Source organism: Euleptes europaea, unplaced genomic scaffold, assembly GCF_029931775.1.
Source record: "Euleptes europaea isolate rEulEur1 unplaced genomic scaffold, rEulEur1.hap1 H_1, whole genome shotgun sequence".
NCBI classification, from domain to species: Eukaryota; Metazoa; Chordata; class Lepidosauria; order Squamata; family Sphaerodactylidae; genus Euleptes; species Euleptes europaea.
The window spans coordinates 464,409-479,350 of record NW_026612049.1 but is presented as its reverse complement, the minus strand read 5'-3'; the positions used below and the strand labels follow the sequence as shown (position 1 = coordinate 479,350).

Here is a 14,942-nt window from a genome sequence, read left to right as displayed (position 1 = left end):
AGCTTCCACACTTCTATCCATACATTCAGTCCATTCTCCCACTGGCAACTGGAATAAAATTGTAGATTTGAATATATTGTTTGAGCATTCCCAGTTTGGCATGAGCTCATCAAGGCTTGGGAGCTAAGCAGGGTTGACCATGGTCAGTACTTGGATAGGAGACCACTAAGGAAGATTGGGTTGCTATGCAGAGGAAGGCGATGGCAAACCACTTCTGCCCATCTGATGCTTGGAACGTCCTATGGAAGGGGTCACTGTGAGTCAGTTGTGACTTGATGGCACATTCTTCATCTTCGTATTGCTTGCAAATTTTAGAAATGGAAATTTATATTTGCTGAACAAATATAGTTGTGACTTGATGGCACATTCTTCATCTTCGTATTGCTTGCAAATTTTAGAAATGGAAATTTATATTTGCTGAACATTTCAAAAGTGGTTTGTATTTTATAAATAGAATTGTGGTACATTATAACATCCAGGTTGTAAATAAAGACATTTCTCACAGTATTCAATACTCCTTATTCATTATTTGAAAATGAAACTGGCCTTTAGTTATCCTCTGCTTTTGGAATGGAAAACAAGGTTGCACTTACCTGTAACTGCTGTTCATTGAGTGTCATCTGTGCAGGCGCATATTGTGCCCCTCACCGAGGCAAATTAAACAATCAGCATTTAACCCATACTACCAACATTTTTTAAACAGAGCCATGCTAGTGCCCTCCACTGATTACCTCAGAAGAAGAACCGGAGAATAATAGATCTGGAAGCGAGAACATCTTCTCTCCAAGACAGTGAAGAGAGAACTGAGGGGAGAGCACGCTCCCTCTCTCCATCATGTGACCATTTAGGCAGGAAAAGACCCACCAAGGGCTCCAGATGGGAGTGGGGGAGAGCTTCATTATTTGCTTGATTTTTCTATAAGCTAGCAAATCCTGCCTCTGCGGCTGGCTTGCGCCTGCGCAGTCCCATGTAGGACTGCACGGATGACACAATAATGAACTCAATGATATATAAAATTGTTTCATAAGGTGTCTAGGGATGGCACCAGGCTCGGGTTTGGCCTGGCTGCCATCGGAACTAGTCTTACCAACCCCATGGCCGTAGAAGGAGACGCAGCGAGGACAGCCTTACCTGGGGAGCAACAAGGAGCCCCTGAAGAGATGGGAGCCAGCATCAGCCACAGATGAGATCCAGCCCCTGCAGAAGCTGTTTGACAGCTGAAGGGAGAAGCCAACACTGGCCTAGCAACAGTGGCACTGACCCACAGCAAGTCCCAGCCTCCACCACAGCAGGGAAGTCACTCAGCGACAAAAGAGGCCCTGCAACAAACACATCTAGGCCAAGCTGGGGTGGCCAGGATGACAGTTCCATGCCAGGGCTGGGCCAGGGAGAGATGGAGGTGGGGCTGGGGGAAGCCTTCCAGTCCTGACCACCCAGCAGAGGAAGCCACTGAGGAAAGGGGCTGTGATAATGGACAGCAGGTAGCTGCCAGCCAGAAAGAGGTCACTCTCTGTCCTTATTCAATTGGGCCAGGAGGCCTGAAGGGAGAGGGAATGGGACTTAGGAGGCAGGGCAGATACCCTTTAAAAGGAGGGCTCCTACAACAATTTGGGGAGAAAGTAGAGGACATTGCTCTGAGAGAACAACCATCCCAAACATAGTGAGGAACCAGGTGGCACAACTCCTCCTTTGCCCATTCTGAGGCCTGGGGGAGACCCCCATCTTGTGGCAAGATGGCTGATGAGTGGCAGGCTCATGACACGAGTACAACTTGCTAAAAGATTAACTCTGTACTGAATTTACCCAGAACAGGGCTGTCAGAGAAGTAATCCTCAAATCAAGGGGGAATTCATGTTTTTGTCCGTGATAACCAGGACTGCATGTGCCCTGACAGTACATTTAACAGTAAAGGAAGCCTCTGAAGATGATGCCTTCTATTTTTATTCATTACTGAAGATATCCATAACCTCTTTTTAATTAACTAAAACAAATAGCTGTAAAATCGGCTGTAAATACCAGAGCAGGTACTACCAGCTTCACTGGTTGAAACCCTGCATAGCGTCGAGCTTTCCTCACAGCAAACTTCTCGGTTGGGATAGATTTTCCTGCAATTCTTTGTTTTAGGCCTTCTACTTGTCTGCAAGAGGAAAAACAAGGTGGTTTTTTTTTTACAGTTACAGAAATGAAACTTCAGCATTTCCAAATCTACAATTAGCTCTGTCTGTTTCTTAAACCTAGCTCTATGAGTGCACTACAATATAAATACATTTTATGTATCTACACACAAACACATACACACAATTTTAGAAGTTTTAGAAATTTATTTCAGGTTATTTCGTTTCATTTTTATTTTGCCTTCCTCCGAAGTGCTCAGAGTGATGTACATGGTCTCAGCTCTCTCCTCCATTTTATTTTATTGATTTTAAAGGGTTTGGGAGACTTGGATTATGGAGTTGCCATTAAGCCTCTATTAAAGGGACAGGATGTTTCCTGCAGGCTGTTGGCAACCCTACTGAGCAGATTCATCAGAATTAATCAAATTAATCAATGAAATTATGTTACCTACATCAAAAGAAAATTACATCTGTAGCTGCTGTAATCCAGTTGCAATAGTAACATAAAACGTTACCTGAACAAAGCTACAATGTTTTCTCCTGTTGTTTTCACATCATCTTCTGGAAGCATACACAAAATGGCAGCTTTTTGGAACATGTAAATTGCCTACGCAAAATAAAATACAATATTCAAATCATTTGTTTTAACATGTTAGTTCTGAAATAAACAGGCATCTAGCAGCCCTTTAGAAACTAATAAGATTTTATTCCAGAAAATTTTGTGTACTAAAACCCACTTCATCTGTTGAAATGTATATTAACATCTGCTTAGTGCATTACAAGGTATAAAAAAGAGCAGGGTCACGAAATGATGAAATGCAGGAAGTACAGAATGAAATATAATTATGCACAATTGAATGATAATCAGAAAAGTACAGAGACCTACACTATAGCAGTAATTTGCTATCTCCCTAATTTTGCCAAATTATTTTTACTAAGATGATATGGATGTGACAAAAGGAAAACCAAGATGTTGACTCATCAAACAAGTGCATGTTAATACCATCAACACAGCAACAGCCCCCATCACAAAACAAATAGATATGCAACATAAAGTATAAAATGAACAAAGGAGATTTTGGGGGGTTTGGTGGCAGTTGTAGGAGAAGACAACTTATCCTGTCTGGTGCCTACTTTACTTTCTTTCGGGTGCCAGGCTCAAACACATCTTTTTACCCAGGCTTTTAACCATATCAGCATTTTAATTATCTGCTTCTGTTTTGCATAAGCATGGCACTTTTACAAAACAGTTTTATGACTGCAATAGTTGACAATGATATGCTATGCAGTTTGTTTTTTGCTATAAGCCATCTTGAGCAATGTTTGGAAAGGGGAACAGAAATATTAAGTAAACAATGGAAACTAGTAACAAAACCTAACATATCATAAAATTAAACGTTTTTAAAAGAACAAAACTTATCAAAACATTCATACAATACTTTTGTGCCCAGTCCATCAAGAGAACAGAGAAAGACTAGCTTATTGACCATAGTGTTGACTCAGTTCTCCAAACAATTTTGTAACATGTTGAATTTCAACAGAAATATATGTCTCTCTGTGATAGGTACAACCATGAAAATTTGAAGGAGCCAGTGAGAGTGGAGTTCTGAACCAGCCAAAGGTAGCTGAGAACTAGGAAATACAGTAAAATCCAACAGTTGTTTTGGTCAATGGAGAGTTAGGTTTGCTCAGCTGATGGTTGAAAGTGGCAATAGAGGGGAGAGTTCATTGAAGGATTAGCTTAACAGGAGAGTACTTTTAAGGACAGTGTAGGGACCACATTATTAATTCAGGTCCCCTTACACTGTCCTAGAGATAAGAGAGTGCTAATGAAACTACAGCTGAGTGCTGTGGATTATTTGCCACATATAACCAGGGTGTAACAGAGTATTAAAAGCTTGTCCGGGAAAGGGTTTTCCTCCCATCTACGACATGAACTGTTCAAAAAATATGATATCCCACATCACTAAATAAACAGTCAGTATTTAATTCACTTTGGATTTAATAAACTTCATTCTTGTTTAGAAGAAAACCAACTTGTCTGTGTTATCTCATAACTATCAGTCACAAACTTGTGTAGGGATTTTTATACCCAAACCAGAATTTCTATCTCTTTGAACCCCAATGCAGTAGGGAAGGTGGGAAAGTGACAAGAATTCCTTTTGATTTCCTAGCTCCAGGAAACTATCACACTATCTTCATGGTAATTCATTCAAAGCCAGTTTTGATGCCCTCTACATTTATGTCCACATCATTTTCTGAAAATCCATTGCTGAAGCTCAGTTTGTTGGACAAATCAACATTATTTTAGTCAGTTCTGGATCAAATTCACAGCAGGAAAAAGTACTAAGAGGTGCTGAAGCACCTGAGTACTTGAATTTCAATATACACATTAAATTACTGGAAGGCTTAGAAATTCCTTGAATAAATTGCTTCTTTTAATCTTCTAGTAGGCCTATGCTAACCTATAAATTAGTATAGGCTGTTACAATGAAGCCACTCTCACCACCATAACAGCATCCACTCACCCATTTACCTTTGACCACCTGCTTTCTTTGCAAAGCAAATCTGCATACCGATATGCTTGAAGCCAGTTCTGCTGGAAGGAATAGCACCACATCAGCTCCCAGTAGCAGAGGTGATGTATCTGTTTCCACTCTTGCTGGGCTGCAATACATTCCTGGAATGTCACCTGAGCCTAAAATTCAAAACCACATTACATATCAACAAGCAAACCACATTACATATCAACAAGCAGTATCTGTCTTTTAAAATGTACATCATTCAAAATTATGGCTACTTAATAAATACAAGCCCTGACCTGGATGGCTCAGGCTAGCCTGATCTTGTCAGATCTCAGAAGCTAAGCAGGGTCGGCCCTGGTTAGTATTTGCATGGGAGACCTCCAAGGAATACCAGGGTCATTATGCAGAGGAAGGCAATGGCAAACCACCTCTGTTAGTCTCCTGCCTTGAAACCCCTTCTGAATTGCCATAAGTTGGCTGCGACTTGACAGCACTTTACACACACAATAAGTACAAAGTTGCTGACTTTAAGACTATCAAGAAAGTAGCCAATGACTTAGAATATTTAAGGTCTAAGATTCACAGCTGGTAGTGGTGATGAGAATATCATCATCCTCTGATCCATCAGATTCTAGGGTGGTGGTCTTTAAAAACCAACATTAAGAGAAGGATTTATTAGACCCAGTTTGTCAATCAGAAACCTAAACAGGATTTTACACATCTGATACAAAACTAGTTTGCTTAAATGTATGAGGTTCAAAGTACACAAATGATATTCTCAGACCAGGCTGATGCTAGGGATGGTGTACACTTCTGACACCTCTAACTGATGGTATTAGGTAGGAAGGAACAGAAAATACCTAACTTTTCTAAGGGTTTTGTTCTCTTATGTAAAATTCATTAAGACCTTTAAAGTGGCTCCTTTAATGTAACCAGTGGTAACTTCAAATCTGAGATTAAAATGAGTACCACTAGCTGTCTTATTAGGCTTTACCTAGTCTTTATGTAACCTTGGGAAGAATTGAATTTTTGCTTATTTTTAAACTTGTGTGTGTGTGTAAAGTGCCGTCAAGTCGCAGCCGACTTGTCCGGCGACGGGGCTCTCACCCCGCTCCCCGGACCTCACAGCCGGCTCACCGGAGTCGGGGCGTCCTCCCCGCTCCCCGGACCTCGCAGCCGGCTCGCCGGAGTCGGGGCATCCTCCCCGCCCACCAGACCGCGCAGCCGGCTCCCCGGCTTTCCCCCGGCCCGCAGCCTCACCTGTGGCACGTCCCTTTTTTCTTCCAGGGCCGGGCCGAGGACGGGGCCGAGGGCGGCGCGCCGGCTCCCCCGCAGCAGCAGGAGCGGGATGCAGAGCCGGCACCAGCATCCCTGGGGCAGCACAGAGCCCTTCGGACGCGACAGCCGCCTAGCTGAGGAGGATTGGCCAGCCCACCAGCTGATCCACGGGCGGGCCCGCGTTCGGTCAGTCCGCGCCCCACACTCGCCACTACAGGGCGGGGCAGACGCAGCCGGCCGGGGACAACGGCTATTTGGGTGGCTTCCGGGTGGTGGGGCAGGGGCGGGGCCTAAGCTAGAGCCTCGCTGGCTGAGAGGATAAAAGGGGGGAGAGAGAGGGACGCCGGGGAGGATAGAGAGGCCAGTGGTTGCAGGAGCTGAGGGCTCGCAGGCACACTGGCTGAATCGGGAGGAGAGACCAGCTCTGACTCTCCTTCCGACTGGTCTGAGGCGGAAGAAGTCGTCTCAACCCCCTCCTCCTCGCGGGCAGCGACCTCGGGCCCCGGGGGAGTCACTTGCCCGCGTGACACGACTTACGGCGACCCCTTATGGGGTTTTCAAGGCAAGAGACTAACAGAGGTGGTTTGCCAGTGCCTTCCTCTGCACAGCAACCCTGGACTTCCTTGGTAGTCTCCCATCCAAATACTAACCAGGGTTGACCCTGCTTAGCTTCCGAGATCTGACGAGATCAGGCTAGCCTGGGCCATCCAGGTCAGGGCATTTTTAAACTTAGGTCACCGAAAACATTCTGGGTTAGGTGCAAAATCTGAAAGGGACAATTTGTCACCTTGAGCTTGTTCCTTTACTCCCCTGCATCTCCCTGAAAGCCACTCCTGAAAGTTAGGGATCCTTGGGATGGAGGATTGGAAGTTGTAGTAGAAAGGGGGAAATGGCAGAAATCAGCCCTCTACTCTTGCACAAACTGTTCCACAAATGGAGCAGGAATTTGCACAAGGCAGGGAGATCACCACACATTCCTCCAACCCACTTCAGGCCTCTACAGTGCACCACATATCTACACTGTTCTGAAGGGTCCCAATTCATCTCTCCAGGGACCTGCTCTGCAGGGAAGGCATACAAGTTCAGTGAATAAATAACCCTTGAGAAAAAGTTTTTCAGGGGCCGTAAAGGGGGGGGGGTCAGCAAAGATCCCTTCCATTCTACTTGCAGATCCAATCTCATGCTTTAAAACAGATGCCTCTTGTCTTGTCCAGCAGATACAGAATTCTATACTATACCACAGAGGAGGTCATTAACATTTACATTTTAATTACTACAGCTAGTATAAGAATTGTTTTCTTTGAATACATCTGCTTCCTAATCAAATTCTACGGTTCATCAATTTTCAGGGAGGTATTTAAACACATATTTCTGTAGAAATCATTTGTATCATTTTCCAGATACTAATGTGGATGAGCCTTACACTCACTAAAATTTGAAACACAGCATATCCCCAAAAATCCATGCAAATTACAAAATGATATTGCTTAATAGCTAAAAGTTGATTTAATAATTATATATGTGTATGTATCTATATATACACACACACACATATATAGTTCTATATACACAGAACTATTATACACATTCAGCTTCAGCTTTAGTTCTATCCCTTAGAACTACTATTCAGATTTTCAGACTCTCAGTCTGTCATTCAGCTTCGGACTTGCAGACTCTGTCCCCAGCCTAGCTCTCTCTCTCTGATTACCCCACCTTAGCGGATGTAATCCTCCACACCTTCCTGCTACTGGAATAGCTCTACCTCGGAGACTAATTCCCCTTGTGACTTGAGAATGGGCCCTCTCTAACCCAGTTCTCTCTCCTGTCACTCCCATAGGTTGTGTATGTCAATAGCTTTGGCTTTCACTGAACCCTCAGGTTCACAGAGTATAATCACGCTTCTTCTTCGTCTCCTCAGGTTCACAGAGTATAATCTCGCTTCTTCTTCGTCTCCTCACCCAGCTCTGAATGCTTCTGTCTCTCAGAACTCAAGAGTGTCAGCTCTCTGGCTCCGCCCACTCTTGCTCTGTCAGCTCTTGCTGCTGGTTAACCCCTTATCAGTCACAGTCTCCCATTCAAGTACCAACTCTGCTTGCCTTCTGAGATCATACCATTCCACATCCCATTATTTATCTCCCTCTCTCTGTGGATGGATGGATGGATGGATGGATGGATGGATGGATGGATGGATGGATGGATGGATGGATGGATGGATGGATGGATGGATAGATAGATAGATAGATAGATAGATAGATAGATAGATGGATAGATGGATAGATGGATAGATGGATAGATGGATAGATGGATAGATGGATAGATGGATAGATGGATAGATGGATAGATGGATAGATGGATAGATAGATAGATAGATAGATAGATAGATATGAAGTGGGTTGCCTCAATTCTCTAGATATTAACTTCAAACTAATGTCACCATTAACTAGCAATCCCACTTCTAAAGGTTTCACTAAAAATGGAGTAAACATACTAGACTAGATCTAAATTACTGTGAGTGAAAAAAACTCATTTAGAAGGACATTCTTTTTTGATGCTGCATTCAAGTGACACCGCCCCCCATTCCTAGGATGGGTTAGAGAACCTTCATAAACTACATGGGATTAGAAGAGGAGGCAAAAATTGTCAAAAACAACCTTCTCAGTCATCAAAGGCATTACACTGGCACAACAGCATCTTAGGTTTTTCATAAATAGTTACACAGGAAGCTACTGACTTTCACTGGTTTCAGTAGAACCATGATTGAAGCAGTTTTTGCACTAATGTGAATGGTAGAAAATAGTTCTTAAAATGTTCCTCAAAGCTACACCACCATTAAATTGTATTATAAGAGGACAGGGGGCTGTTACCTTTTCAAAATTTCCTTTTAAAATGTCTATTCTGGCATCATAAAATAGAATGAGGGCACCCTGGAAGAAAAGAAAATGACAAATCACATTTTTAATAATACCAAGAAATTACTTTAAAAAATGCCAAAAATGAACACAAAACCCTACCTTCGGAAACTTCTGGAGGTAAGGCTGAAGGAGAGTCTCTGCTTCTAAGAGGTTGGATTCCCCAGTTCCTTTAAACATAACAAAAAACTCTCTGAGAACTGATTATATATCAGAACTGAAGATTAATCCAATAACAGTGCCATCTTAAGCAGACTTATACCCTTCTAAATCCTCTCAAGTTAACGGGCCTAGAAGGGTGTAACTGTTAAGGATTGCAAGTAAGTTTCTGTAGATTTACTATAAATGCATTCCATTTCATTTGTATAATAAAATCTATTTTCTGTAGAATACATAACAAAAATTAATGAACTACTACCAATAGGTTGTACTATAAGTGAACATGAGTGAACAAAACATTCTTGCAATTTGATTCTTGAATTAGACTTAAAACTTTAAAAATCCATCCATGTTCAAGCTTTTCAATGTATAAAGTGCTCAACAATTTTTCACTTATTGAGAGCTGGTACAGGCAGGCTCACCTCAAGCACCAGACACTAGAAGCCAGTCTTGAGAATACCTGCTCCTTTCCCCCATGCAACCCAATCCTTCCTAGAACAAATTTACCTCTTTCTCTCTTTCTTTTCCACTGTCATCCTAAAATAAACCCTTATAAGCCCACTGACTGCGATGGATTTAGAAAAGCCGTAACTCTGTTTAGTACCACACTGTTAACTGCTATTCATTCAGTACTGCTATTAATTCCAGTTAAACCTAACCAAGGCTTCCTTTGGAGGCCCAGATCACAAACACTGCCAGGATGGCATTTTTCCACCTTCGCCAGGCCCGGCAGTTGGCTCCTTATCTGGCCCACTCAGACCTAGCTACACTGATCCATGCAACAGTCACATCCAGGTTAGACTACAGTAACTCGCCCTATGCAGGGCTTCCTTTGAGGCTGCTCTGGAAATTACAACTGGTGTAGAATGCAGCGGCACAGGTCCTCACAGTGACTCCATGGAGAGCACATATAGCACCTGTGCTCTGCCAGCTACACTGGCTCCTGATTGAGTACCGGATCAGGTTCAAGGTTTTGGTACTGACCTTTAAAGCCCTTTAAAGCCCTCGTATCTACGGGGCCACCTCTCCCAGTATACCCCAAGAGAGTGTTACGCTCTCAGGGAAGCAATCTCTTGGTGGCTCCTGGTCCCAGAGCTATTCAGCTGTCCTCAACCAGGGCGAGGGCTTTTTCAGCTCTGGCCCTGGCCTGGTGGAACTCTCTGTCTAGTGAGACCCAGGCCCAGCGGGACTTGGCTCAGTTCCACAGGGCCTGCAAGACAGAGATGTTCCGCCAGGCGTACAGTTGAGGGCAGCGATGGCCTACACATCTAGCTGGCCTCCCTCCTTGTCCTACTCCTTCTCCTCCCCCCCCCCCGCAGGTCCCACATTTTTAACTTTTCTTCGATTATACCTGAATACAACTATTGGGGGCACCAGAAGATAATGGAATGGATCTCTGGGTTTTAATAGGAATCTGTTTTATTCACTTCTAATAATTTTATTGGGAATGTGTGTGTATGTGTGTGTAGACAAGAGACTAGACTCCCAGCAGAGTTACTCAAGATGGAATGGTCACAGCTGAGACACCAGACGAAGATGTGTCCACCCACTTCAGGGATCAATGGCCACATCAGCAGAAGAGAACAGGCAGTTCCAATGGTGATGAGGGCAGAGGAATCCTTGAAGTTTAGCTACTAGGCAGCAGCAGTAGTGGAAGGTGACATTGGCGGAGGATCTTTCGAAGACAATGGCAGTGCCACTACTGCTAACCCTGGTTAGTACTGTGAAGAAGGCAATAGTAAAGCACTTCTGACCAACCTTTACCTTGAAAACCCTATGATGAGACAAATCCAAAATGAAAAAAAGATATAGTGCTGGAAGATGAGACCCCCAGGTCAGAAGGCACTCAATCAGCTACTGGGGAAGAGTGGAGGACAAGTACGAGTAGCGTTGTTCTTAATGACGCGACTGGACTAAAGCCGAAAGGACGTTCAGTGGTTGATGTGAATGGATGCAAAAGGAAAGTCCAAAGCTGTTCGTCGCATATAATAGGAACATGGAATGTGAGAAATGGAACGTTTAAACATTTCAATCCTGGGAGTAAGTGAACTACAGTGGACTGGATTAGGACATTTTTAATCAGAAAATTACAAAGTGTTTTACTCGGGACTGACAAAAACAGAAGAAACGGAGTTGCATTAATAGTGAGGCAAGATGTAGCAAAGGCAATCAGGAGGTATAATGCAAAGACTGACCAAATAATATCAATGAGCCTTCAGGGAAAGCCTGTCAACATAAGCATTATTCAAGTTTATGCCCCAACTACAGATGCTGATGAGGAAGAAACTGAAAGTTTTTATGCAAGTGTTCAGGAAGAAATTGATCACACACCTAAACAAGATGTGCTGATAATCATAGGTGACTGGAATGCAAAAGTAGGAAACAAGGCAGAATCAAATGTTGTTGGCAGATTTGGGCTAGGAGCACAGAATGAAGAAGGAGAACGACTCAGAATTCTGTGAAGACAACAATTTGTTCATTGCAAACCCATGTTTCAGGCAACCAAATAGACAATTGTATACGTGGACATCACCAGACAGCCAGTATGGAATCAAATAGATTACATAATTTGAAGCAGAAGATGGAGAAGCTCTATTCTCTCGGCCAAAACAAGACCAGGAGCCAACTGTGGTACAGATAATGAATGATCAACACGGAAATACATTAACTGAACAGGACAAAATAAAGAAAAGGTAAGAACAATACACTGAAGAACTATACATAAAAGATGAAAGGATGACCGATTCCTTCCAAGAAGAATCTTTTGAAGAAGAACCCACAGTATTAGAAAGTGAAGTAAAAGCTGCACTGAGAGCAATTGGGAGAAATAAATCACCAGGAGCAGATGGGATATCAATAGAGCTAATCCAAGCCACAGAAACGGAGTCCATTAAAATCTTGACAAGAATATGCCAACAAATATGGAAAACAAAACAATGGCCCACAGACTGGAAACGATCAATTTACATCCCAATTCCCAAGAAAGGAGATGTCAAAGATTGCAGCAACTATCGGACCATCGAATTAATTTCTCACACAAGTAAAGTGATGCTCAAAATCTTACAACAAAGACTGTTACCATATACGGAACAAGAAATGCCTGATGTTCAAGCTGGATTCAGAAGAAGAAGAGGCACTGGAGATGATATTGCAAACTTATGTTGGTTAGTGGAGCATACAAGAGAATTTCAGAAGAAAATCAGCTTGTGTTTCATAGATTACAGCAAAGCTTTTGACTGTGTGGATCACGAAAAGCTATGGCTGGTTTTAAAGGAAATGGGTGTGCCACAACAGCTGATCGTTTTGATGCGCAATCTGTATTCTGGACAAGAGGCCACCGTTAGGACAGAATATGGAGAAACAGAATGGTTTCCAATTGGCAAAGGTGTTAGACAAGGATGTATTTTATCTCCCTACTTCTTCAATCTGTATGCAGAATATATCATTAGGAAAGCTGGATTAGATTTAGATGAAGGTGGAGTGAAAATTGGGGGGAGGAACATTAACAATTTGAGATATGCTGATGATGCTACACTACTGGCAGAAAATAGCAAAGACTTGAAACAACTACTGCTCAAAGTTAAAAGAGACAGTGCCAAAGCAGGACTACAGCTGAACATCAAGAAGACAGAAGTAATGATTACAGGAGAATTACACAACTTTAAGGTTGACAATGAGGAAATTGAAATTGTTGAAGACTTTCTATTCCTTAGTTCCATCATCAACCAAAAGGGAGACTGCAGCCAAGAAATCAGAAGGAAATTGAGACTGGGAAGGGCAGCCATGAAGAAGCTAGAAAAGATTCTGAAGTGTAAGGATGTGTCACTGGCCACCAAGATTAAGTTCATTCATGCCATCATATTCCCTATTACTCTGTATGGGTTTGAGAGCTGGACAATGAAGAAAGCTGATAGGAAGAAAGTAGATCCCTTTGAAATGTGGTATTGGAGGAGAATGTTACGGATACCCTGGACCGCCAAAAAAACAAATCAGTGGGTTATAGATCAAATCAAGCCTGAACTGACCCTAGAAGCTAAAATGACTAAACTGAGGCTGTTGTACTTTGGACACTTTATGAGAAGACAAGAGTCACTGGAAAAGACAATTATGCTTGGAAAAGTTGAAGGTAGCAGGAAAAGAGGAAGACCCAACAAGAGATGGACTGACTCTATAAAAGAAGCCATGGCCCTCAGTTTGCAAGATGTGAGCAAGGCTGTTAAGGATAAGACACTTTGGAGGACATTGATTCATAGGGTCGCCATGCGTCGGAAGCACTTAACACACACACACACACACACATAATTATTGGCTGGGAGCCACCCTGAGCCTGACTTGTGTTGGGAGAGAGCAGGGTATAAGTTGAATAAAATAAAAAATTTAAATGGTTTACATTACTATTCAAACTCCAGTGAGAAACTACGCACAAACTAAAAACAAGTTCAAACAACAAACAAATAAAATTATATACTAAAAACTAAGTTAAAATAATGCCTTCCCATGAGTAACCTCACAGCGGAGAACCTTTATATTTCTTACCCAGGATTAATGAAACGTAGGTGTGGTATAGCAGCAGGGTGAAAGTACACAGTATGGCCCGCAGGCTGGCACCAGAAGCTCCTTCTCGTAATTGTTGGAGACCCACCTCCTATCAGCAATAACACAATTGTACAGGATGAAACAGCACTTTCTTATTTTGAGTACTAACAATTTCAAATAGTAGGGAAAGGAAGACATAAGAAAAGGGAGAACGGTTAGCTTGAGATTCAGAAGGTACAGCAGCCTAAAGATTTGTGCTGTAAGTTATATCGCTATATTCTTTCTTCAAAGACCTCAGAGCCTTACAATATCCTGGCAAATTAGGTGAGGCTGAGAGACAGAAATTTCCAAGACTCACTACCCAGTGAACTTCATAAAGGAGTAGGGAACAGGGATCCCCCCCCTCCAAGTTCAACACTAGCCACTCTACCACACTGATCCTCTGGTTATGAACAAATGGGTTATGTAAGCAAAAAAGACTACAAACAACTTCCCAAAAGAGATAACACACCAACAGTACTCTCCTAAGAGCACTTTCTTGGGAATAAGCTCCACTGAATAGACTTGAGTAGGTTTCTGAATAGACCTGCTTAGGATTCCTCTGTAAATGACCTATGCAATCTAATAAAACGTAAACCCATTTTTAGCAATCTGTGTTTTATCTGTGACCTGGCAGAAGCTTAAGCAAAGCTTCTGTATAAAGAAGCATGGATGGATCACTGACCTGCCTAACACTGGAATACAGTGTAACATCAAAAGTTTTTATTTAATAAATTCTACCTAATAGAAGCCTGCACAATGAAAGGCACACAGGCTAATCTCTGGAACCCTCCCTGCCTATTTATGGTCCACTGAGAAAAAATGCCGTATATATTATCCGTAGCCTTTTCCAACCTCTTTGTGGAACATGTGCAGCCTATACAGGCCCAAACAGTTCAGTGGGAAAATGTGCAATTTTGTTTCCACACAACTCTTTTATCTGAATACAAAAGAATAGAATGGATGCTAGACTTTTCAGCCTGCTGCAACGAGGCAGTCATGCTGCATAGCCCACGTTCATATGAGAATCTCTTAAAATCTGAACTAGGGGTATGCAAAAAAAAATATATCAGTAAAATTTGGATTTGGCAGCGTGACCAAAGTGGCCCGAATCATGTCGAAAAAATATGGCATGATTCGGGTATCCACTTTTTGTCTCCCTTTAAATTGCCGCCATTTGGGGGAGGGGGGGGGACCAAAAAAATACCAATAAGATATTTTTCAGGGAGGGGGTGTTGGTTCAGCTTTTCCGAACGCACAGCCCTAATCTGAACTGCAGGATGAATGATAAGCTTCCATGTGGCTTCTGCCAAACTCAGCAAAGAATAATAGAAGAGATGGAAATCAAGGCAGAAGGAAAGCAAAGAGAGAAAATAAAAGGA

The 14,942-nt window shown here is 42.5% G+C and overlaps 1 protein-coding gene across 4 annotated transcripts in view; it reads right to left on the bottom strand.

The window, feature by feature from the left end:
* The window catches only part of LOC130492897 (tetratricopeptide repeat protein 39B-like), a 68,414-nt gene that overhangs the window by 11,548 nt on the left and 41,924 nt on the right, over positions 1 to 14,942 (bottom strand). For all 4 annotated transcript variants that reach the window (XM_056866662.1, XM_056866664.1, XM_056866663.1 and 1 more), the window contains 6 exons: positions 13,522 to 13,630; positions 8,929 to 8,996; positions 8,782 to 8,841; positions 4,651 to 4,812; positions 2,630 to 2,721; positions 2,017 to 2,137 (listed from right to left, as the gene is read on the bottom strand). In XM_056866662.1, coding sequence (XP_056722640.1) covers positions 2,017 to 2,137; positions 2,630 to 2,721; positions 4,651 to 4,812; positions 8,782 to 8,841; positions 8,929 to 8,996; positions 13,522 to 13,630 — 612 coding nt within the window. The remainder of the gene's footprint in view (positions 1 to 2,016; positions 2,138 to 2,629; positions 2,722 to 4,650; positions 4,813 to 8,781; positions 8,842 to 8,928; positions 8,997 to 13,521; positions 13,631 to 14,942) is intronic.